General features: G+C 41.8%; 1 protein-coding gene and 1 long non-coding RNA gene across 7 annotated transcripts in view; one reads left to right on the top strand and one right to left on the bottom strand.

Moving 5' to 3' along the window:
- The window catches only part of LOC139029190 (uncharacterized), a 980,011-nt gene that overhangs the window by 828,693 nt on the left and 125,895 nt on the right, over nucleotides 1-25,423 (top strand). The gene's annotated exons all lie outside the window — the stretch shown is intronic.
- LOC111978736 (adenylosuccinate synthetase isozyme 2) lies at nucleotides 1,981-25,035 on the bottom strand. 6 transcript variants are annotated; one of them, XR_011481487.1, is made up of 14 exons: nucleotides 24,695-25,030; nucleotides 18,606-18,708; nucleotides 15,358-15,426; nucleotides 15,199-15,249; nucleotides 14,721-14,787; nucleotides 13,517-13,624; nucleotides 13,324-13,405; nucleotides 13,079-13,205; nucleotides 10,765-10,919; nucleotides 10,203-10,327; nucleotides 9,937-10,034; nucleotides 6,872-7,021; nucleotides 6,622-6,754; nucleotides 1,981-5,071 (listed from the first exon to the last, which is right to left on the bottom strand). XR_011481487.1 is itself a non-coding variant. In XM_070448669.1 (13 exons), exons 1-13 carry the CDS (start codon nucleotides 24,866-24,868, stop codon nucleotides 6,702-6,704), a joined length of 1,311 nt encoding a protein of 436 aa, XP_070304770.1. In that variant the 5' UTR covers nucleotides 24,869-25,032; the 3' UTR covers nucleotides 1,981-6,701. The 6 variants fall into 6 exon arrangements, 5 of the variants coding, with proteins under 5 accessions (XP_070304770.1, XP_023864729.1, XP_070304771.1 ...); XM_070448669.1 differs by having other exon boundaries at nucleotides 1,981-6,754; nucleotides 6,872-6,970; nucleotides 24,695-25,032; XM_024008961.2 differs by having other exon boundaries at nucleotides 1,981-6,754.

Raw genomic sequence — 25,423 nt, 5'->3', positions numbered from 1 at the left:
AGGCAAAAATGAACGCAGCAAAGTAGAGAGAGATCCTTGATGAAAACCTGCTCCAGAGTACTCAGGACCTCCAGACTCCAGGTTCACCTTCCAATAGGACACCGACACTAAGCACACAGCCAAGACAAAGCAGGAGTGGCTTTGGGACAAGTCTCAATGTCCCTGAGTGGCTCAGCCAGAGCCCGGACTTAAACCTGATCGAACCTGATCTCTGGAGAGACCTGAAAATAGCTTTGCAGCAACGCTCCCATCCATCCAACCTGACTTGAGAGGATCTGCAGGGAAGAATCTCTCCAAATACAGGTGCCAACCTTGTAGCATTAAACCCAAGAAGACTTGAGGCTGTAATCACTGCCACAAGTGCTTCAACAAAGTAAAGGTTCTGAATACTTATGTAAACCCCAATCCATTATTTATTTATTTTTATACATTTGCTTTGTCATTATGGGGTAGTGTGTAGATTGATGAGGGGAAAGAACAATTTAAATGTTTTAGAAAAAGGTTGTAACCTAACAAAATGTGGAAAAATTCAAGGGGTCTGAATACTTTCCAAATGCATTGTAAACGCAACACTTTAAAATAAAAAGATCCCAGAAATGTCCATAAAAAGCTTATTTCTCAATTGTGTGCACAAATTTGTTTTCATCCCCATTATTGAGCATTTCTCATTTCCAAGATAATCCATCCACCTGACAGGTGTGGCATATCAATAAACTGATTAAACAGCATGATCATTGCACCTTGTGCTGGGGACAAAAGCCCACAAATTGTCAGTTATCACAATGCCACAGATGTCTCAAGTTGAGGGGCAATGCAATTGGCATGCTGACTGCAGGAATGTACACCATTTGCCAGAKAATTGAATGTTCATTTCTCTACCATAAGCTGCCTCAAATGTTGTTTTAGAGAATTTGGCAGTACGTCCAATCAGCCTCACAACCGCAGACCACGTGTAACCACGCCAGCTCAGGACCTCTACATTCATTTTCCTCACCTGCGGGACAGTCAGACGAGCCACCTAGACAGCTTATGAAACTGGGTTTGCAAAACCTAAGAATTTCTGCACAAATGTCAKAAACAGTCTCAGGGAYGCGCGTCTGCATGCTCATCGTCCTCACCAGGGTCTTGAACCGACTTTAGTGGACAAATGCTCACCTTCGATGGCCACTGGCACACTTGAGAAGTGTGCTCATCATGGATTAATTACTACTTCAACTGTACTGGGCAGATAGCGTATAGAGCGCGTGTGTGACATCAGCAAACCGCTGGCCATGTTGTGAACAGAGTGCCCCATGGTGGCGGTGGGGCTATGGTACGGGCAGGCATAAGCTTTGAATGCAGATACCATGACGAGATCCCGTGGCCCATTGTTGTGCCATTAATCCGCCGCCATCACCTCATGTTTCAGCATGATAATGCCCGGCTCCATGTTGGAAGGATCTGTACACAATTCCTGGAAGCTGAAAATGTACCAATTCTTCCGTGGTCTGCATACTCACCAGATATGTCACCCATTGAGCCTGTTTGGGAAGCTCTGGATCAACATGTACAGCAGTGTGTTCCAGTTTATGCCAATATCCAGCAACGTCACAATCATTGTGGGACAACATTCATAGGTCACAAACAGTCTGATCAACAGACTCATTTGTTTTCCCAGTCATGTGAAATCCATAAAAGATMAAATGTATTTAAATTGACTGATTTCCTTAAACTAACTCAGTCTTAGAAATTGTTGCATGTATCTTTGTTCAGAGTAGTATTTTAATTCTCAGCCAGTACCGTATATTCCTAGCGGTACAAATTATAGTATTCAAAGGTAAACAACTCCCTCTGGTGGCCATGTAATTAAGTACACAAACAATTAGTGGTGGTGGGGTGCCATGAGAGTAAAGCTACTCTTCAAAGACAGTTGAAAAACAGAAAACATTTGACCCCTCTAGAACAGACATGGATGAATTTGAAATGAACAAAAAAATWAACTGATGATATATTTCTCATGTTTATTTATTAGTTGGAATCTTGTTCTAGGGTTGTATTAACAATTGTTTAATATTGAAATGACTTTGTAATTTAAAAAAATGTAAGACCAGTACTGTACARATGACATTTGATAAAACTCCAGTCAAAAAAACCATATTGAACACCGTGCTACAATAAGATGACGATCATATCAGCAGCATACCACCCTGCATACCACTGTTGGCTTGCTTCTGAAGCTAAGCAGGGTCGGTCCTGGTCAGTCCCTGGATGGGAGACCAGTTGCTGCTGGAAGTGGTGTTGGAGGGCCAGTAGGAGGCACTCTTTCCTCTGGTCTAAAAAAATATCCCAATGCCCCAGGGCAGTGATTGGGGACACTGCCCTGTGTAGGGTGCCGTCTTTCGGATGGGACGTTAAACGGGTGTCCTGACTCTCTGAGGTCATTAAAGATCCCATGGCACTTATCGTAAGAGTAGGGGTGTTAACCCCGGTGTCCTGGCTAAATTCCCAAATCTGGCCCTCAAACCATCATCAACGTGTTCTCAGTCAACTTACCTGGTAAAATAACGGTAAAATAAATAAATAAATAAATATGGTATTGGATTTCATATACACACACATTTATAGAGTTAACAAAGCAGCAACACATTGCAGAACTGAAAGTAGGTAAATAGTTTCAAAACAAAAGACCAAATATGTGTTTACATGTGCAATGTTCAAATGAACAGGTAAAAAATTGGAGTTAGATTAAAACCTAGTCATCAAGCCAATGAATGTTTCTTTTAAAATGGCACTAATTAAAATTATTGCTGAGTTTAGTGACTTTGGAAGGTAGTGCTTGGAAGAAAACACACTGTACAGCAAACATCTAACAAAATATGGATTTTTCACCTGGATCAGGATCCAATGTACTCTACATTTCTCTTAATTTAGAGAAGGATTTTATCCCTTTGTCTCAAAGCATCAAAAACTCCTTTCGCACCCTACACATTTGTTTTTGGCTAAAGGAGGCTTGTTGTCAATTATTTTTACACATTGCTCCTCAAACCCTAATTAACTGACAAAGTTGTTTGGATCCCACTCAAACAACAATGTTAAGCATACCATGTTGAGCTGATGTGGTGGGATAGAGAACACAATACTAAGCCACTTTTCACACATCACTTTCAAGACACTACACAGGGACCTGGACCCTGTTTTGACTATTTTTTATTTTAATACACCCTTCTTTCCTTGAGGACATCACTGTAGTGTAGGTGAAAGCTTTGGTGTAAACATCTTTTGACCTATCCACTCATTTCCAGACGAGCCTCAAGGTAGAAAAGAAAGATGTATGTCAGAGGTATTCAGACAAGGCCCAGGTTAACATTTAAGGCCACTAAAATAACAGTCTGAGATCTTAAAATCCACATGGAATAATGAAACAGACTTTACCAGTGAACATAAGCCTAGCGGAGATCACCGTTTTCAGTAGAGCAGTTATGTAAGAATGTACCTGACACAGTAACTACAGTGCATTCGGAAAGTATTCAGACACCTTCACTTTTTCAACATTGTTACTTTAAAGCCCTATTCTAAAAACGGATTCAGTCCCCCCCCCCCCTCATCAAGCTACACAATGCCCCATAATGACAAAGCAACAGGTTTTGAATTGTAAATATTATATTTACATAAGTATTCAGACCCTTTACTCAGTCCCTTGTTGAAGCGCCTTCTGCAGCGATTACAGCCTCGAGACTTCTTGGGTATGACGCTACAAGGTTGGCACCTGTATTTGGAGAGTTTATCCCATTCTTCTCTGCATATCCTCTCAAGCTCTGTTAGGTTGGGGAGTGTCGTTGCACAGTTATTTTCAGGTCTCGCCAGAGATGTTCGATCGGGTTCAAGTCCAGGCCACTCAAGGACATTGAGACTTGTCCTGAAGCCACTCCTGCGTTGTTTTGGCTGTGAGATTAGGGTCGTTGTCCTGTCGGAAGGTGAACCTCACCCCAGTCTGAGGTTCTGAGCACGCGTTAATCAAGGATATATMTGTACTTTGCTCCGTTCAGCTTTCCCTCGATCCTGGCTAGTCTCCCAGTCCCTGCTGCTGAAAACCTCTCCACAGCATGATGCTGCCACCACCATGCTTCACCCTAGGGATGGTGCCAGGTTTCCTCCAGACGTGACGCTTGGCATTCAGGCCAAAGAGTTCAATCTTGGTTTCATCAGACCAGATAACCTTGTTTCTCATGGTCTGAGAGTCCTTTAGGTGCCCTTTGGCAAACTTCAAGCAGGTGGTCATGTGAACTTTACTGAGGAGTGACTTCCGCTTGGCTACTCTACCAGAAAGGCCTGGTTGGTGGATTGCTGCAGAGATGGTTGTCCTTCTGGAAGGTTCACCCATCTCCAGAGAAACTCTGGAGCTCTGTCAGAGTGACCATCGGATTCTCAGTCACCTCCCTGACCAAGGCCCTTCTCCCCCGATTGTCCAGTTTGGCTGGGCAGCCAGCTCTAGGAAGAGTCTTGGTGGTTTCCAAACTTCTTCCATTTAAGAACAATGGAGGCCACTGTTCTTGGGGACCTTCAATGCTGCAAATCTGTGCCTCGACACAATCCTGTCTCGAGCTCTACGGACAATTCCTTCAACATCACGGCTTGGTTTTTGCACTGACAACTGTGGGACCTTATATAGACGGGTGTGTGCCTTTCAAATCATATCCAATCAATTTAATTTACCACAGGTAGACTCCAATCAAGTTGTATAAACATCAAGGATGATCAATGGAAACAGGTTGCACCAGAGCTCAATTTGGGGTCTCATAGCAAAGGGTCTGAACACTTATGTAGATAAGGTATTTATTTTGTATAAATGTGCAAACATTTATAAAAACCTGTTTTCACATAGTCATTATGGGGTATTGTGTAGATTGATGAGGAAAAAATTGAATATAATCCATTTTAGAATAAGGCTGTAACAAAAAGACCACTTTCCTGTGGAAAAAGGGAAGGGGTCTGACACTAGTCTGACAGTCCATAATTTTTTTTTTAAAAGCACTCCACCACCAATGTAGAAAGCCCTTCTTTCACAGCAGTCTACACCCATCTCTGTAGAGACCTGCAGACACAAAGGCAAACTAATGTTTTAGCAGTTTCCCATTTCKACATGAATAAGCACCTTATGTACAAGGTTGAACTTGAACACATGCCTCTCCCCGTAACTATTTTAATTTCATAAATCGAGCCATTCAGAGGTTTATATATTCAATCCATACGTAAACAGGCAAGATCATTTAATGACTTTCATTTTAAATATTTAGATTGTATATTAGTGATTGAAATAGAACTAACGGGAAACACATGTTACATAGTGGTCACTGAGTCAGGAGACAATCTGCTGTCTAATACACTACATCTGCAGAAACACCCACACGTCTAACAGTAGCAGAACAGAATCAACCATACSTAGTCCTAGAAATAAAATATACACTGATATGATCGTGTAGAAGTCCTAAGACTAGAGTTTAGCATATCTACATCGTGTTCGCGGTGGAGCTTAAATTTAGGATTGCATTCATGCGTCATTTCAAAATGTGGAGTTTCATAGCAAGATGACCCATCAACATGCTAACTGACCTAAACTGCTCACTGTTTAGTAGTACAACTTTTTACTGCTTTGAAATATCTCCCGGGTGGCGCAGTGGTCTAGGGCACTGCAACGCAGTGCTAGCTGCGCCACCAGAGTCTCTGGGTTCACGCCCAGGCTCTGTCGCAGCCGGCCGCAACCGGGAGGTCCGTGGGGCGACGCACAATTGGCATAGCGTCGTCCGGGTTAGGGAGGGTTTGGCCGGTAGGGATATCCTTGTCTCAGTATGTAAAATGTAATAAAATGTATGCACTCTACTGTAAGTCGCTCTGGATAAGAGCGTCTGCTAAATGACTAAAATGTAAAAAAATGTAAATGTAAATGAGACAACATTTCTAGTCAACTGGGGAAATTAATGAGAGGGAAATTAATGAGAGGTTGTTTGATTGCGACGCCTCCAAAAGGCCCATTTAAGATTGTAATGGAACCTAAATCTATTTTCTTGCATAATGGCTTTGTTCCAGCTATGTTGCTGGGAACAAGGTCTTTGTAACAACAAACAGATTCTACATTTTCTGCAATTATCCAATTTGAATACAGAGACTGGTATCGTCAGGGACCGTTGTCCATGCAGAACACGTGGAATCTGTAGTTGCTAGAGGGCTGTTTCATGGCCATGCTAGGTATAAAGAATACATCTACACAAACGGGCACAAGTGATTTCATCACACTACAGCCACAAAACATCGGTTAATGAATCAACCAAGTTCCACTGCACATATGGTCATACTGAACAATCTGACATTGGCTTGTAGACAGGTGAATGACAGCGTGTCACACATCTGGATCAGAAGTTGGAATATGGGGATATTGAATGGATATGAGTGTGTGTGTAGTGCATGTGCAAGTGTGGCAGAAGAGCAGATCCAGAAAGGCCAGAAGAGGGGGTTAGGGTTACAAACCATACATGGGGAGTAAGAGATGTAGCTGAAGTGTACTTCCATCTTAATGACCAGAGGCAATTTTGAAGAGTCTCCAATGAGGGGGGGGGGGGGGGGGGGGKGTCATGCAGCATAGACCACCTTCCCAGGCCACAGGCCCCTGGAACCAGGCAGCCATCTGGAGGTAGGAAGAGGGGACTGAGGGTTTGGAGGAGACGCTCTTAGAAGATCTGGATCATGGACTCCCGAGATTTTCCGACTCCAATCCATTTCACTGCGGGTGAAAAGGAGTTATTGAAAAGCTTTACCAATATGACCTCTACAAATGGACATTTCACCACAGCTGCATCAACTGGACATGAAGGTGTTAAGGAGAGGGGAGGGTTCTTACCGGGCACACCGAGGTGCTCCTCAATGTAGCGGACATATTTCTGGGCGTTCTCTGGCAGCTCATCGAACGTTCTGACGGCAGAGGTGTCACTGTTCCAACCTGGCAGGGTGGCATACTGAACCTCAACACTTTGTAAGACTTCCTGGTTGGCTGGGGATAGGTGGAGACAATGTCAGGCCATTGGCTACCACAAACATCTTAAGATCAGACTTGGTGGCAGCTGAGCGGGGTATTGGCAGGTAGCCTAGCGGTTAGAGCGTTGGGCCGGTAACCGAAAGGTTACTAGTTCAAATACCCGAGCTGACAAGGTGAAAATCAGTTTATGCGCTCTTGAGCAAGGCACTTAACCCTAATTTGTTCCAGGAGCATCATATATTAAGCAAGTTGAGGAGACTAAACTGCTTGGATTAACCCTGGATTGTAAACAGTCATGGTCAAAACATATTGATACAACAGTAGGTAAGATGGGAAGAGGCATGTCCATAATAAATGCACAGCTCTGCCTTCTTAACACTATCAACAAGGCAGGTCCTACATGCTAGAGGTCGACCGATTAATCGTAATGGCCGATTAACTTGAAATCGGACCTAATCTTTCATAACAATCGGAAATCGGTCATTTTGGACGCCGTTTTTTTTACACCTTTATTTAACTAGGCAAGTCAGTTAAGAACACATTCTTATTTTCAATGACGGCCTAGGAACGGTGGGTTAACTGCCTTGTTCAGGGGCAGAACGACAGGTTTTTACCTTGTCAGCTCAGGGATTCAATCTTGCAACCTTACGGTTAACTAGTCCAACGCTCCAACCACCTGCCTCATGAGGAGCCCGCCTGTTACGCGAATGCAGTAAGAAGCCAAGGTAAGTTGCTAGCTAGCATTAAACCTCATAAAAAACAATCAATCATAATCACTATCATCAACCATGTGTAGTTATTACTATTTATCTAGCGTGTCTTGCGTTGCATATAATCGATGCAGTGCGCATTGACGAAAAAGGACTGTCATTGCTCCAACGTGTACCTAACCATAAACATCAATGCCTTTCTTAAAATCAATACACAGAAGTATATATTTTTAAACTTGCATATTTAGCTAAAAGAAATCCAGGTTAGCAGGCAATATTAATCAGGTGAAATTGTGTCACTTCTCTTGCGTTCCTTTCACGCAGAGTCAGGGTATATGACACAGTTTGGGCAACATGGCTCATTGCGAACTAATTTGCCAGAATTTTACGTAATTATGACATAACATTGAAGGTTGTGCAATGTAACAGGAATATTTAGACTGATGGATGCCACCTGTTAGATAAAATACGGTTCCGTATTTCACTGAAAGAATAATTGTTTTGTTTTCGAGATGGTCGAATCCGGAAACTATCATATTAATGACCTAAGGCTCATATTTCTGTGTTATGTTATAATTAAGTCTACGATTTGATAGAGCAGTCTGACTGAGCGATGGTGGGCACCAGCATGCTCGTAAGCATTCATTCAAACAGCAATTTCGTGCGTTTTGCCAGCAGCTCTGCTGTTTTTGAATTCAAGCCTATCAATCCCGAGATTAGGCTGGTGTAACCGATGTGAAATGGCTAGCTAGTTAGCGGGGTGCGCGCTAATAGCGTTTCAAACGTCACTCGCTCTGAGACTTGGAGTAGTTGTTCCCCTTGCTCAGCATGGGTAACGCTGCTTCGAGGGTGGTTTTTGTCGATGTGTTCCTGGTTCGAGCCCAGGTAGCGGCGAGGAGAGGGATGGAAGCTATACTGTTACACTGGCAATACTAAAGTGCCTATAAGAACATCCAATAGTCAAAGGTATATGAAATACAAATCGTATAGAGAGAAATAGTCCTATAATAACTACAACCTAAAACTTCTTACCTGGGAATATTGAAGACTCATGTTAAAAGGAACCACCAGCTTTCATATGTTCTGAGCAAGGAATTTAAACGTTAGCTTTCTTACATGGCACATATTGCACTTTTACTTTCTTCTCCAACACTTTGTTTTTGCATTATTTAAACCAAATTGAACATGTTTCATTATTTATTTGAGGCTAAATTGATTTTATTGATGTATTATATTAAGTTAAAATAAGTGTTCATTCAGTATTGTTGTAATTGTCATTACAAATAAATAATAATAATATATATATATATTTTTTTTTAATCGTCCAATTAAATCGGTATCGCCTTTTTTTGGTCCTCCAATAATCGGTATCGGCGTTGAAAAATCATAATCAGTCGACCTCTACTACATGCCCTAGTTGTGTCGCACCTGGACTACTGTTCAGTCATGTGGTCAGGTGCCACAAAGAGGGACTAAGGAAAATTACAATTGGCTCAGAACAGGGCAGCACGGCTAGCCCTTGGATGTACATAGAGCTAACAATAATATGCATGTCAATCTCTCCTGGCTCAAAGTGGAAGAGATTGACTTCATCACTACTTGTTTTTGAGAGAGGTATTGACATGTCGAAAGCACCGAGGTGTCCGTTTAAACTACTAGCACACAGCGCCGACACCCAGCATACCCCACAAGACATGCCACCCGGGGTCTCTTCACAGTCCCCAAGTCCAGAACAGACTATGGGAGGTGCACAGTAATACATAGAGCCATGACTACATGGAACTCTATTCCACATCAGATAACTGATGCAAGCAGCATAATCAGATTGAAAAAAATTATAATACACCTTATGGAACAGCAGGGACTGTGAAGAGACACACACGATAAGACACAATCTACACACACAGTGATTGTAGATGTGATAGTAGAGTAGTGGCCTGAGAGAACACAATCTGTTGTGAAATGTAATGTTATGTTTTGTGTTAACTGCCTTAATGTTGCTGGACCCTAGGAAGAGTAGCTGCTGATTTGGCAGGAACTAAATGGGGATCCTTATTAAATACAAATACTACTATGGCTGACCATGTAAAACATATTTCACTGCACCTATCCGGTGTATGTGACAATAAAACATAGTTTTGGGGGGGAATACTGCAATTAGGAATATAATCAGCTCCCTTATCTGGTTCACTTCATCCTCATTAACAAGGAGGAGCCTACCTGGAAAATGAGGTATATTTTCACCGTCCACAGAGTATGACACACCAACTTTGATCTCAGGGAGCACATCCAAGATGTCTAGTTTGGTGAGAGCTAAGCTGAACGGGAGGACAACAGAACATTTGGAGGTTAGCAGGCATGTTACCAACACCCAAATGCAGGATGTGTACAACGCTGATAAGGTCTATTCAAGTATACTGGCCCCGTAAGTAAAAAGCGGGAGGTGTGGTGATGGCCAGTACAGAGTTGAGGGAGGGGGAACTCACGCAGTGAAGCCGTTAATCATGTGGGCATATTTGATGAGCACGAGGTCCAGCCAACCGCATCTCCTTTTACGGCCCGTGGTCACACCCACTTCTTTCCCCCTCGTCTGCAGGAGCTCCCCAACGTCCTTCAAGAAGAAAAGACACTCAAGAATCACTTTAAGATCGCTGACAACGTAAACCATGGCCATGTCAAGTTTTAAAATGTCACCATTCTCTGTCCTGTCCAGGTGAAGAAAATGGTAGTTCTGTTATTGTATGGATTATTTCACAAGCTCCACCAGAGGGAGCTGTTTAACCACCAACTATCGTTCCCAAAACTGTTTCGACACCCACACAGTCGCATGCCTCTGCCTGTGATGTTCACAGAATACACACTGGATTTCAGAACTCTGATGACTCAATCAGCAACTATGCCAAACCCCCCCCACATTGACACTAGTCTACTCACACTGGATACAGAAAGCAGGAAACACAGCCATGTGAACCAATATGACTCTAGCCTGCAGCTGTCAAAGGCACTAAGGCCTGGCTTCCCTCAAGGTAGACAGGCTGACATTCTTACATTGAACTGCTCAGAGGGAAAGGCTCCGATGCCAACCCGGGTGGTGTAGGCCTTGACCACGCCGTACACCTCACCCACGTTCTGAGGTGGCATGCCTAGGCCCGTGCACACCCCGCCTACTGTGCAGTTAGACGAGGTCACGAAAGGGTACGTTCCTGAAATCAACATACCAAAAGGATAAACACCATCTTATTTCCTTCTCTGTCTTCCTCAGATGAAACAGACATGACAATGCATTGGTGCTGCAGTCAAGTTACAACAGATGATTATCATAGCACAATGACTGTTAACATACAGTACCAGTCTATTTTCTACATTGCAGAATAGTGAAGACATCAACACTTTGAAATAACACATGAAATCATGTGGTAACCMAAAAAAAGTGTTAAACAAATCGAAAATGTATTTTATATTTGAGATTCTTCAAAGTAGCCACGCTTTTCACCTTGACAGCTTTGCACACTCTTGGCATGCGCTCAACCAGCTTCACCTGGAATGCTTTGCCAACAGTYTTGAAGGAGTTCCCACATATGCGGAGCACTTGTTGGCTGCTTTTCCTTCACGCTGTGGTCCAACTCATCCCAACTGGGTTGAGGTCGGGTGATTGTGGAGGCCAGGTCATCAGATGCAGCACTCCATCACTCTTCTTGGTCAAACAGCCCTTACACAGCCTGGAGGTGTTGGGTCATTGTCCTGTTGAAAAACAAACGATATAGTGGGACTAAGTGCAAACCAGATGGGATGGCGTATCGCTGCAGAATGCTGTGGTAGCCATGCTGGTTAAGTGTCCCTTGAATTCTAAATAAATCCCAGACAGTGTCACCAGCAAAGCACCCCCACACCGCCTCCATGCTTCACGGTGGGAACCACACATGCTAAGATCATCCGTTCACCTACTTCGCACGGCGGTTGGAACCAAAACTAAGGATCGGACCAAAGAACAGATTTCCACCAGACTAATGTCCATTGCACGTGTTTCCTGGCCCAAGCAAGTCTTTTCTTCTTATTAGTGTGTGTGCTTTAGTAGTGGTTTCTTGGCAGCAATTTAACCATGAAGGCCTGATTCGCAGTCTCCTCTGAACAGTTGATGTTGAGATGTCTGTTACTAGAACTCTATGAAGCATTTATTTGGGCTGCAATTTCTGAGGCTGGTAACTCTAATGAACTTATTCTCTGCAGCAGAGGTAACTCTGGGTCTTCCTTTCCTGTGGCGGTCCTCATGAGCCAGTTTCATCATAGCGCTTGATGGTTTTTCTTGAAATTATCCAGAATGACTGACCTTCATGTCTTAAATTAATGATGGACTGGCGTTTCCCTTTGATTATTTGAGCTGTTCTTGCCATAATATGGACTTGGTCTTTCACCAAATAGGGACATCTTCAGTATACCACCCCTACCTTGTCACAACACAACTGATTGGATCAAATGCATTAAGGAAAGAAATTCCAAATTCACTTTTCACAAGGTACACGTGTTAATTGAAATGCATTCCAGCTGACTACCTTATGAAACTAGTTGAGAGAATGCCAAGAGTGTGCAAAGCTATCATCAAGGCAAAGGGTTGCTATTTGAAGAATCTCAAATATATTTGATTTGTTTAACCTTTTTTGGTTACTACACGATTYCATGTGTTATTTCATAGTTGATCTCTTCAACATTATTCTACAATTTAGAAAATAGTAAAAAATAAAAACCCTTGAATGAGTAGGTGTGTCTAAACTTTTGACTGGTACTATAGCTTGTAATACAAGTAAAGGAAACTAAATGCTTCAGTCTCAACATGACATGCAAACAATCTCCCTGTCAGGTGTGCTTAAACAGAGGTGGATTTTCTAGTCCAGGTTAATGGGCCTTTCAGATCAGAGGGGTTGAGAATTCCCCCCCATAAATGTCTGCACAGGTGCAAAAACAGTCTCCTTTATGCAAATAACATTAGCAAGGCCATATGATACCTCCTACTTTCACCTACTACCATTGTATCAAGGAAAAAGAAAATGGTGACCGTCAGTACATAGCAACCCTCTCCTTCAGCAGTTGTGTTTATGGATGGCATGCTTTGTGACAGAAATATCTGAAAGTGACACTAGACAGCATAGCTCAGAGTCATGCACGGTATAAGAGTGCTCTCTGGTGTTCGGAGCAGTGAACAAGTTGTTCCAATCCTTATGACAGCTCCAATACAACTGTTTCAGTAGAGTTAACACCAGTAAAAACGGCTTGAATTTCCAGCCGGCTTCTTGAAGACCATCAGTTTGTTAGCTTGATCAGTTCAATGGAGGTTAATTGACATTATGACATAGTGGTGGATACTCACCAAAGTCAATATCTAAGAGGGCAGCGTTGGCTCCTTCTACCAGGATCTTTTTGGGAGGTCCATGTAGGGCCTCGTACATGTAGAAGACGCCATCTTTCACCATATGCTTTAACTTCTCCACGTAATCCTGGACAAGATCACCACACACACACACACATAACMCTAAAATTACACTGAAATGTAGGAAGGACATAATGTATCCAGTGATATGTTTATTCAACTGATATGGAGGACCTGCATCTGACCTTCAACTTGGACAACTCTCCATCGATGTCAATCACCAGGGTCGGGTACATAGWCTGGTACTGCGAGGCTAAGACTTYAAATCTACAGAGGATAGATGTCAATACAGTTCCATTTTTAATCTTACCAGAGCTAGTTGTACTCAACAGGAGGATAGCCATTATTGGCCATATGAGGACAAGGCCACACCCTCACCTTTCAGAGAACAGCGTGAAGTCAGACATGAGGTCACATATCCGGAGGCCGCTGCGGGCTGCTTTGGCTGAGTACACCGGGCCAATCCCCTTTTTTGTTGTTCCGAGGCTGGGTGAGGAATACAGGGAATAATATGGAGTCACTRCCTCGACATCAACCACACGCACCGGTCCTTCAACATGTATTTGTGTGTGATTGTGTAAGGTCAGACGTGATGGAGTTKTAGGGAAGTAGCTACTATTCTAAGGAGTGTTTATGAGGCTGGAACATCGCCTGCTGCCTTGCTGCTGACTGAAACAATGGCGCTGCAGTGAGGGTTGGAGAACATCATCACAGTCACATGGTGCTGCTAGGGGATGTCTGGTGACGTAACATCCCTGGTCTGATGTAGGGATGACTTTGCTCCAGAAGACCACTTTTATATCCTCACTGATAAGGTCTTTCTCACATGAGACAGGCTATCATGAGTACTAACCCCTCCAGCAAGACAGCAAAATAACACAGGTCAGGTCCACCATGAGACTCCTTGAACAAGTCATGCTGTTACTGCAGGAGATCTAATCTAAGCCTCTGTTCTCTGAGGTAAGAGTGAAGTTGTAAAGCCTTGCGGAATTTCAACACCATAACTGGTGATATAAGCCTATAATGAGTTGCCCTTTACTGCCCATGGGAGAAAACTGGTACAATACATAGCCGTTGAGCAAGTTCAAACACTGCAGACTGTTTTACACAATAATTMAAAATCAGGACAGTGTGCTTATTTTGATCCTGAACAAAAGCTTAAAATGCCCTGTATAATCAGAGTGCTGTCCTGTGTCTAAGCTGTCCTTCCTAACCTCTTCTCAGAACCAGATTGGGTGTCTCCGTCACATGACTAACTGGTAACAGTAGTAACCTGCAATAGCTCCATGACTAACTGGTAACAAACAGGAACCTGCAATAGCTGGTTCAGCTATTCCTGAATATGGAATAAACCCCAGACTACAGTATGAGTGAAATTTGGCTAATCACAGCCACTTCTTTCAGGCAGAACGCACAAGGCAAAACTGTTAAAACCACTCCACAACACCGGTGCAGAGAACAAAGTTGTGATATTTCATAGTTGTTCCAGTACTTATGCTAGCTAGACATTATGCTGAAAAGGTTTACACTGCGTATCCGCCGAGCCATAAACCAGGAGAATGACAGGTGGCGGGGTTCTTACTTCCTGCCCGCTTGCTCTYGTCTCTGCTGCTCTTGCACACCGTCGACCGCTTGATGGAAATCAAACACTGTGGGAGGTAGAGAAGGGCAAACTCACAATCCTGGTCACCTCGCCCCCGCTTCTCACTAAAACCTAACATCCCAATTATCTCCCTTTTCTCCCCGGAAGTGTTCCCTTGTGCACTCGACACCCATTTAAAAGCATTGGATTGGTTGGAGAATCCACAACAGTTCTTACACCAATCCTTCATTTTAAAATCCATGAAGGGAAGTAGTGTCTGTCGCTCTCTTCCAGTCAGAACTGACCCCTCGTTCTCACAGGGGTCCTATAAAATCTGATTTCACATTGTCCGCGTTTGGCAGTCATTGTAAATAAGAATTTGTYCTTAACTGACTAGCTAAATATWTTTTTTAAATAAATAGAGCAGCTGAAGTTGTAATATAAAGGCCCTTAAAGAAAAGCCTRAGGCAGGGCTTACCAATGTGTGCTCGGTCTGAAATGATCAGCCTCTTGTCCCAGCCCACYAGACCTGAACACACACAAGACATCTGACATTAGCCCCTTTAAGCAATACGGCAATCTTCTAGGCATCAGAGTAAAAGAGAATATTAAAACAGGATAGCTCCTTCATACTCACTTTTGCCTTTGCCCACATTCTTCTCAGCCTCCTCAAAGAGGCCAGGCAGGTGGATCACTACCCCGTTACCTGTGGAAYAGACACAGGCAACATGGAAGATGTGGAGAAAGTGATGCATCAGTAACCAAACAGGGAAGTGAACCAAAGTACTTTCCCATGAAGAGCTAAATACACATACTTAGTCAATAAATAAATAAACGTTGATCTTAGAAAAACAGGTCTGCTCTTCCAGAGCAATCATGAAGGCCACACATTAATCAAATGAGGAAAGGGCCATAATAACCTTCTCTGCACATAGAAAGTCTTATTCAAGATGACTTTTTCCTCATGGCAAACACTGCTCTGGATTCTTTTTTTGCCCTCTGAAAGTCTGCCTGTAGAGTTCAACTAGAGAGCAATAGTAGACAGTGTGCAAGTTAAGAATTGATCCACYTAACATTCTATATGTTGAAATGCTGACGAGTCGTGGTTAAGAGCCAGAGGACATCTTTGTTACGCGTCACCAAAATAGACTAGACCAGTGGTCACCAACCTTTGAGTCAATTTCACTGAGTAAATGCATGCTGCTCTGATTTKTTATTAACATGACTTAAAATGTAAGCCTACGCAACATGAACCAATTAAAAACAGTACTGTAGCAATGAGGTWTGTGCAGGAAGCTATAGGCCCAATWCAGTATCACCACATACTGGCTCTGCGTGAATTTACCTGCGAATGCATTGTTGTTCGGGACATTTAGTCTCAGCGGAGGGAGAGAGCAGCAGACTAAGGGTCCATCTCTCAACATCCCTCCACTCTCCCTTTCCTCCACTGACACTGACCAAAAAGGGACACCGTCTTCCAGCTGATGGCGAAACTCGAGTCGCACCGCATTATTTCTGCCTCATGCACAAATTCCTGTTTTTACGCCTATAAAACAGAGTGTTAGGATTCGGGGTTAAACTTGGAACATTGTTATACTCAAAAGTGTAGGAACATTATGGCACCCCTCATGTCTCTTTTGTAACTAATAAAGTTTGGGAGGGGCTGAGTGCAGGGAAAACAATTGCATGTGACAGTACTGATAAGGGGAGAAACCATTGAAGGCTCATATCACTTAGTTCCCTGCTTAGCAAGAATGATATGAATGGTGGTATGAATACCACCACGGGGGAAGCCATGTCTGTGTCGGAGTTACAGCTGTATCGACCCTTTGGAAAGAATTAAACTTGGTTAACTTCTTTGGGATAGGGGGCGGTATTTTGACATCCGGATGAAAAGCGTGCCCAAAGTAAATTGCCTGCTACTCAGGCCCGGAAGCTAGGATATGCATATAATTGGTTGATTTGGATAGAAAACTCTAAAGTTTCTAAAACTGTTAAAATAATGTCTGAGTGTAACAGAACTGAAATTGCGAGGACAAACCATCCCCCCCCCCCCTCAAAATGTTTCATCCTACCACTGATTTCAATGGCTGGCACTTTTATAATAGGGCGAAATCGTGCCCGATTGCAGTTCCTAGGGCTTCCACTAGATGTCAACAGTCTTTAGAAAGGCTGTTTTTTTGGAAAAATGAGCCAGAATTGTAGTTTTTCTAGGTGGCTCCCATTTTRGCTGTAGTGTTTCCAAGCGCGTGAATGAGAGCGCGTTTTGTTATTTTTCTCCGGTAAAGACAATAACGATTCTCCGTCTTAAATGTTATCGTTTATTTGCGTATTTGAGTACCTAAGGTTTGATTATAAACATTGATTGACTTGTTTGGATAAGTATATTGGTAATGTTAGGGATTCATTTTGTATGCATTTTGAAGGACGGAAACATAGTGGATTATTGACTGAAGCGCACCAGCTAAACTGAGTTATGGATATAAAGAAGGGCATTATCGAACAAAAGGACCATTTGTAATGTAACTGGGACCTTTTGGAGTGCCAACAGAAGAAGATCTTCAAAGGTAAGGCATATATTATACCGCTATTTCTGACTCTCGTGTCGCACCTCCCTGGTTGAAAATGATTTATGCATTTGTGTGCTGGGCACTGTCCTCAGATAATCGCATGGTTTGCTTTCGCCGTAAAGCTTTTTTGAAATCTGACATGGCGGCTGGATTAACAACAAGTTAAGCTTTATTTTGATGTATTGCACTTGTGATTTCATGAAAGTTTAATATTTACAGTAATTTAATTTGAATTTGGCRCTCTGCAATTTCACCGGAAGTTGTCGAAATGGGACGCTAGCGTCCCACTGATCCACAAGAAGTTTTAAGATTCTCTAGTGTCTGTGAGTTATTTACTCAAAATTAGAACCCAAGAGAAAATGAAATATTCCTCAATATAAATGAAGACCCACGCCACTAATAACACCGCAAGCCTATCAATACACTTTCCTACTCATTCATTACTGCTGCACGTTGTAGCACTGAGTRGACATAGAAAGAACAAACATTTTATGGGTTATAAAAGTGGTGAATACAAAGTGTTGACAGTGCTGAGAAAGAACTTAAACATGAACTTACTCATATAAACAGCATCTTTGCTGTATTTGTTGACAGTTTCTCTCTAGTCATGGCTTTAAAAGTTTTGAAATCTCACAGTATCAATTTTGTCATAGCTTTCTTTTATGCCTGCTACGTTACTGCAGACCCAGTCATCTGAGCAATCTGATTGGCCAGCGGTCACATAGTGCACTTGATTTCCTCTCCAGGCCCACCGGGAAGGCAGAGTTTGTACTTTCAGACACATGAAATGGCAACAGTTTGCCTGCCCGGCGCGCAGGGCAGTTGAATTGGCTGCACCTACCACCAACAGCCCGAGACTAATAAAAATAAACKATTAAAAAATAATAATAATAAGAACACAACGCTTTATCGTTGGTTTATCGTTATCGACCTGTTGGTGACCATTGGACTAGACAATCAGCCCATTAGCGAAATATTACTGCAGATAAAATGTGATCTGTAGCACTCTGTTAGCCTGCGAGGTGGCTCCCAGTCAAGTCAATCACATTGTGTGGCATCAGGCAAAACTGGAAATATTAGAATATAATACAGATTGGCTAGATTTAGAGGGGAGAAGTCATTCATTTTAGCTGCTTGCATACAAAAGTGTGGATGGAAACTGCACCGGAGATTCAATAAACAGAAAGCTGTATGAACCAAAGACTAGAGAACTGACCATAGTAAACCATTAGCATTTCTTCATAGATCAATTMTTATTGTGAAATCAGCCATTTTTCCTGTTCAGTCCAGTAAATATTGGCTGAGTTCTACTCACCAATGAAAGCAGTGACCTTGGGGTTGATAATGCCGCTGGGTAGAAGGTGGAAGTCATACTCCACAGAGTCCACCACCACCGTGTGTCCTGCATTGTTACCACCCTGCAGAGAGGGACACAGAGAGACATCCAACATTATGAAACAAATCACACCACCATAAGCAATGTGAAAGGCTATAGCCTTGCTTTTCACGACTCAATATTGGACATACAGCAGAAGCACGTCTACAAATCTGGGGGGAAAGGTTAAGTATGATGTTCTTTTGAACACAGATAATGTAGTTTGTCCTCTAGTCTCTGACACAGATATCAGAAGAGCCCATTCATAGACATTGACAACCTAGAGCCTATTGACAATAATAAAACTCCCCTGGTCAGAAGAGGCCAAGAACCCCGATGCGTGCTCTAAACGTTAACATGCATCGCTTACGGTAGAGTCTCAGAAACATAAGAAAAGTATCTTTCATATCGGCGAGAATGAATTGTCAAGAACAAAAAGATTAAATTACTACACACCTTTATAGGGTTCCCACACAGCCATATTTCAATGTTACATTGCTTCTAGAGCCAATTGGCCTCTAAATAGAACATACAGTGCATTCGGAATGTATTCCGACCCCTTTAAAATGTTCCACATTGTTACGTTACAACCTTACCCTAAAATTGATTAAATAGAGCCTCCCGATTGGCGCRGCAGTCTAAGTAGTGAGGCATCACTACAGACCGGGTTCAATCCCAGGCTGTGTCACAACCGGCCGTGACTCCCATAGGGCGGTGCACAACTGGACCAGCATCGTCTGGGTTGGGGAGTGTTTGGCCGGGGGGCTTCACTTGGCATACGAGGGGAGAAGCAAGGTTTGGTGGGTCACGTTTGAGGAAGTATGACTTGCCTCTCGAGCCCGTTGGAAAGTTGCAGCGATGAGATCGAGGAAAAGTAAAATACAAAAAATAAAATGTTTTTCCTCATCAAGTGAAAAACAAGTGTAGAATTTTTTGCAAATGTATTACAAATAAAATAAGCTATTTATTTACATAAGTATTCAGACCCTTTGCTATGAGACTCAAAATTGAGCTCAGGCACTTCCTGTTTCCATTAATCATCCTTGAGATGCTTCTACAACTTGATTGGAGTACCCCTGTGGTAAATTAAATTGATTGGGGAAGGGTACCAAAACATTTCTGCAGCATTGAAGGTCCCGAAGAACAGAGGCCTCCATCATTCTTAAATGGAAGAAATTTGAAACCACCAAGACTCTTCCTAGAGCTGGACGCCCAGCCAAACTGGGCAATCGGGGGAGAAGGGCTCAAATGTTTTGGACACAGGCTGCACCTTGCAATCGGTAAGCTACATGTTAAGGCACTGACTTCATTAGGTGTTTACCATTCACGTCGATGGGGTTGTAATAGAGCGCGTCAAGTTCCTTCGTGTCCACATTACTAAGGACCTATCATTATCCAAACACACCAACATAGTTGTGAAGAGGGCACGACAATGCCTCTTCCCCCTCAGGAGGCTGAAAAGATTTGGCATGGGGCCTTAGATCCTCAAAGTTACACAGCTGCATCCCTGGTGGGTATGGCAACTGCTTGAACCGTTCATCAAGTGGCTACCCGGACTATTAGCATTGACGCCCTTTGTTTTTTGCACAGATTCTCTTGAAGCTACCTCGTACCCCTGCACATTGACTCAGTACCGGTACTCCTTGTATATAGCCTCGTTATTGTGATTTTATTGTGTTACTATTTCCTTTCTTTGACTCTGCATTGTTGGGAAAGGGCTCGTAAGTAAGAATTTCATGTTTCATTCAGCACGTGACAAATATTTTTTTTTGTCAAAGTAAAACTGAAAACAGACTGAATTCAGTCTACACAAGGTAGACACCATGGTTTTGTGGTAATCACTCAACCCATAGGCTTAGCTAGGTGGCTTGCCAATATATAGCATCTTTATTGACAGCCAAATCTAACTTGCGTAGACATGATTAAACTTTGGTCAGCTGCATTAACTGCTGTCTTCAGACATTCCATCATGCCGTTGATACTTCAATGGCAAGTGAGAAAGTACACAGAAWTGCACTTGCTCGCATATACAGTACCTTCAACAGTACTAGGAGTTTGAATCACCTTGCAATGCCAGACTGTACCGACAAGACATGGTAAGACTAGGCTATCTGGTATTAGGGTTGTGTAATATGAATGTATACTGAACCAAAATGTAAAAACATGCAACAATTTCAAATATTTTGCTAAGTTAYAAGAACTGTAAGGAAATCAGTAAATGTAAATAAAATTAGGCCCCACAAATGGGCTTTATTACATACAGAAATACCCCCCCACATCTGTGGCATTGTGTTGTGTGACAAAACAGCACATTTTAGAGGGCTTATATTGTCCACAGCACAAGGTGCACATGTGTAATGATCATGCTGCTTCTTGATATGCCACAGCCATCAGGTAGATGGATTATCTTGGCAAAAGAGTAATGCTCACTAACAGGGATGTAAACAAATTTGTGCACAGAATTTGATAAAAATAAGCTTTTGTACATATGGGACATTTTGGGGACCTTTAATTTAATTTCAGCTCATGAAACATGGGACCAGCACTTTACATGATGCATTTATATTTGTGTTCAGTGTAGTTAGCTGGCTATTAGTGATGGGGGGGGGGGGTCGTTAGTTACATATCGATATCTTAATGATATATCGTTTTGACAACGAAATATGTTTGCGCTAGTTGACTGTACTTGAACAAAAACTCGTCTTTTTTCTTCATCTTTTTAAAAAAGGGAGCCAATTTGTTTTCAGCTCTTTTATTTCCATGTCTGATCAAAACTCGTTCTCATGGCTCTCTTTTTCCTTCCCAGCCCTAMTAACTAACTTATGATGCTTTAGAATTCAATGTGACATTAGCAATACAGTGCCGTGTTAGACATTCAGCATTGACAATTTATTGGGTTGCTCGAGTAGCTAACCACACCAATTTAACAAAGGTTAGTTTACCAATTGGGTCATTCTCATGAAACCATTAAAATACCATGGCAGTAATAATTTTTAATATAAAACATGTAATTTAGTACTATAACAAAATATCATAAGATAAGTGTTCTCTACCTTGCAAAGTAAATTCAACATAGGAATTTATTATTTAATTTAAAAAATGAATGGATGTTCTACTAGATGTCATTTGAAAACAAATTATAAACTGAATATTCATGTATAATAATGAAAAAAAAATGGAAAAATTAAGTGTCCATGAATGATGTTCTCATCCGCCGCAACATTTTTTAAGGACTTTACACACAGATGATTTTTAATGAAGCAACACATCTGCCAGTACCTTCAAGATGGCTACCAGGTAAGCAAATCTCTATATTTCTCCAGTTAAAAGTTAAACACACTCTTGTCAGACTGCGTACACGACAGTATTGATTATCATTACCGATACAGGTAGTTTTCCACATTTAGAAAAAGGTTAGATTTAAAATTAATGTCTAATTATGTACATTGAGTAAAAATTTGCTTAGTCATCATGTCTTCTCTATTGTTAGCAAAACATGCTACGGTTCCTCATCCTTCGCAACACCATTCTCACTTACCGCTGCAATTTAAGGCCAGTTGCGGTAGAGAAAACTTCTGTTTTGGTAATAAGAATTTAATCAGACTATTTAAATATAATTTACTATCTGTTGATATTTTTCTTTATGTCCTGTTTAATTGCAGACAGTCAGCAAGTGACAAAAATAAATAAAAACACTTTACAGAAGACTAGGCTGACAATTTAGAGAAAAAGTTTACACCAACCCAGAACTGCTGGACAAGTACAGAAGGAAGGAGAAAGAGGTTAGGGGTTGGAGAGGTTACAGCAAGCATAATTAGTATATGTAGTCCATAGGAAGCCTATGCCCTCAGTGTCTATAGTGAGTCAATACCCTACAGTGTTAGGAAGTCTACACGTGCGCACACATCGCCCACACAATCAGTAAGCCATTAAGTTTATACTATAGGATGTCCAGAGAGTCTGTAAATCATTCCGTCCCTACTATAGGATGTGTACACACACACACACACAGACAGTAAGCCATTCAGTCTAGTATAGGATGACATGTCCATAACAGTAAGATTTCCCCCATGTTTTGAGACATGCTCATTTCATGTCATGCTTCCTTTCCATTTCAGATATCAAAAACGAAAGCAACATTGTAAAATCAAAAACTCAAGATCTGACAAAGAAGCAACATGAAAAGAAAAAACAGTGGCGGGAAAACTCAAAGGTATTACAGAAGAAAGAAACAGCTAAAAGCTGTTTTGGACATAACACCATCAATCGAGGAAGATGATAGACTTCAACATGTTCAAGAAGCAAAATTAAGAAGTTGTTCAAATCCTCCAAGAGAACAGCCATTCTCACCTCAGCAGGTGAATGTCCCTGCCATCAACTCCTAAAATAAGAGACATCTCTACAGATACCAGGACCAATGAAGACATCTACCCCAAAGGAATCACTCAAAAAGAGGAACAGAAGAAAGAAATCACTATCAAAATTGAGGTCAAAGTTGCACTACACAGAAGAGAAGCTGCTGGAGAGGACCAAAGAGATGATCAACCTAAAGACTTGAGATGATGGCCAAGAGGAAGCAGGTAATTGTCAACATGGAAGGCAGAGAGGTCCAGAAGAAAACTACAAAGAAGTCAGAGAAAATTACTCAATAAGAGCCAGAGAAGACTAATGCGCAAACTTGTTAGCCACTTCCTTCATCAAGATGAGGTCTCCACTGTAATAAATGGGAATTCCAGAGATATTCRGAAAAGGTCTAGATATTCCATAAGAGAGCCTTAACGGACACTATGGCAAATCTTCAGAAGATTTTTGTCTGAGAATCCAAGGCACAACCTTTCCAAGGCTCAATTCTTTACACTTAAGCCATTTTGGATTTGCCAGCGCAGAGTCAGACAGAGAAACATGAAAACTTTGGCTTTAAGATAAAGAAGCTGCACCAGCTTGGGGTCATAGAAATATCACCCCCAAGGGACACTGTACAGGCCTGTGTGTGTAGTGACAATGACATGTGCTGTTCTAATGTTTTTGTATGTGTTATTTGTTTTTAGCCTATGTACTTTTGAAGCACTGCAAAATTAAATTGATTGAACTTTAATCCATGATTGTGCCAATATTATCTAATTTATTTCCTACATTAAAATGTTATGTTTTTAACCATACCTCAGTCTTAATATACTTATTCTCATTACCAAAATCAACCTAATTTCAAAAACCTATGCATCATTACCACAACAAGTGGTACTTTTATGAAAGTAAAAATAGTGGTTTGCTTTTAAATACAGGCTTGCCACCATTTTTAAATATATGTCAGGTTTCAATGGCATATCAAAAATATTAGGTTGTATATTGCGGAAGGTGTTGTAGTAATGAGATCAGTCAAAAAATGTAATTTAAAAATATATATTATTTGAGTTAAGTAACCGTGCATGACTTAATAATCCATTTTTAAAAAATGTATTAGCTTTCCTATTGGTCTTGACGTTCAGACCATTGCGGTAGAGATTTTTAAGGACTTGTTTTGGAAAATATGTTCAAAAAGGTGTTAAATTGTCAGTAATTTTTTTTAAATTAATGCTCAAACACTTCAGACCTTGTTATTAATGCATAAAAAGGGACATTTGTTGATGCAAGTATTTTTTAAGATTTCATGTTTGAAATCTTTGAAACCAAGATTACCACAAAAACAGATTTAGCTAACTAACCAGCCAACACTAGCTTAGGCGGCTAACTAGCAAAGCAAGTTGCACAAACACACAAGTTCACGAGCTAGTGTTGGCTAGTTAATTCGTTTTGTAATTACAAAACAGAACCACAGAGATGGATAAGAATCTTTGGCACAACAATTCAGCCTTGGGTGTTAGTTTTTTTTGCAACACACGGACTGTCACAACCTTGGCTCGCTAACTTGTTAGCTTAGTTATATAGCTAGGTAATGTTAGCTACATTATTTACAATTATATGTCATTCAGCTAGCTTAGCTAGCATACGTTTAGCCCATTCATTGACGGTAACGTGGCTCTATAATTTACCTGGCATCTGCAAACAATATCGGCGTCCTGAGCGAGTAGGTCCACAACTTTCCCTTTGCCCTCGTCGCCCCATTGAGCCCCTAGCACTACAGTCACCCTGTTGCCAACATTTGGTCTGGCCACGTGTGGCTCTGCACCGTTTTGCGCAGCATCTTTTCTCCGGCTCTCCAACATGTCCGTCTCGTTCTTCGCTGCAATCTGGTTTTGGTAGTAGTGGTTGCAAACTAGCCCTGCGCGCGGTATGAAATAGTTTATTTTAAACAGACACGCCCACTAGCTCCATTAATCGACAACAACAGCCAGAGTTTGAGGGGATTGGATTAATGCTCCGGCCCTGCGTAGTCCCCGACACGCCATCTAGATGGAACTGTACTCCATCTASCCACAAGCGTACAAACATCATAACACCTTTGATTTGTCGTATGGGATATGTGGGGGCCATAATGTTTGGGAGCCAAATTAACGTCTCTTTTAAGTGAACAGAGAAAAATATCAGGCTCCCCGAAAAGACTGAATGCCCATCACTATATTATTTCTATTTGGTAGATATCCGATACATATGTGATTGATCTCAGATCTGCACAAATACAGAATGATTTCTAACGTTCCACAAACTCCATCACGTGACTACATAATATGGTGTGTTTGTAAATTCCCTTTGGAGTGCCAGAGTGCGCCCAGAGTGCGCGCAGAGTGCTCTCTCGGCGTTCGCAAATTCTGAGCGTTGTC

This window comes from Salvelinus sp. IW2-2015, linkage group LG18, assembly GCF_002910315.2.
Source record: "Salvelinus sp. IW2-2015 linkage group LG18, ASM291031v2, whole genome shotgun sequence".
Taxonomy (NCBI): domain Eukaryota; kingdom Metazoa; phylum Chordata; class Actinopteri; order Salmoniformes; family Salmonidae; genus Salvelinus; species Salvelinus sp. IW2-2015.
Note: the sequence above shows the minus strand (reverse complement) of the source record. Positions and strands in the feature narration are given on the sequence as shown.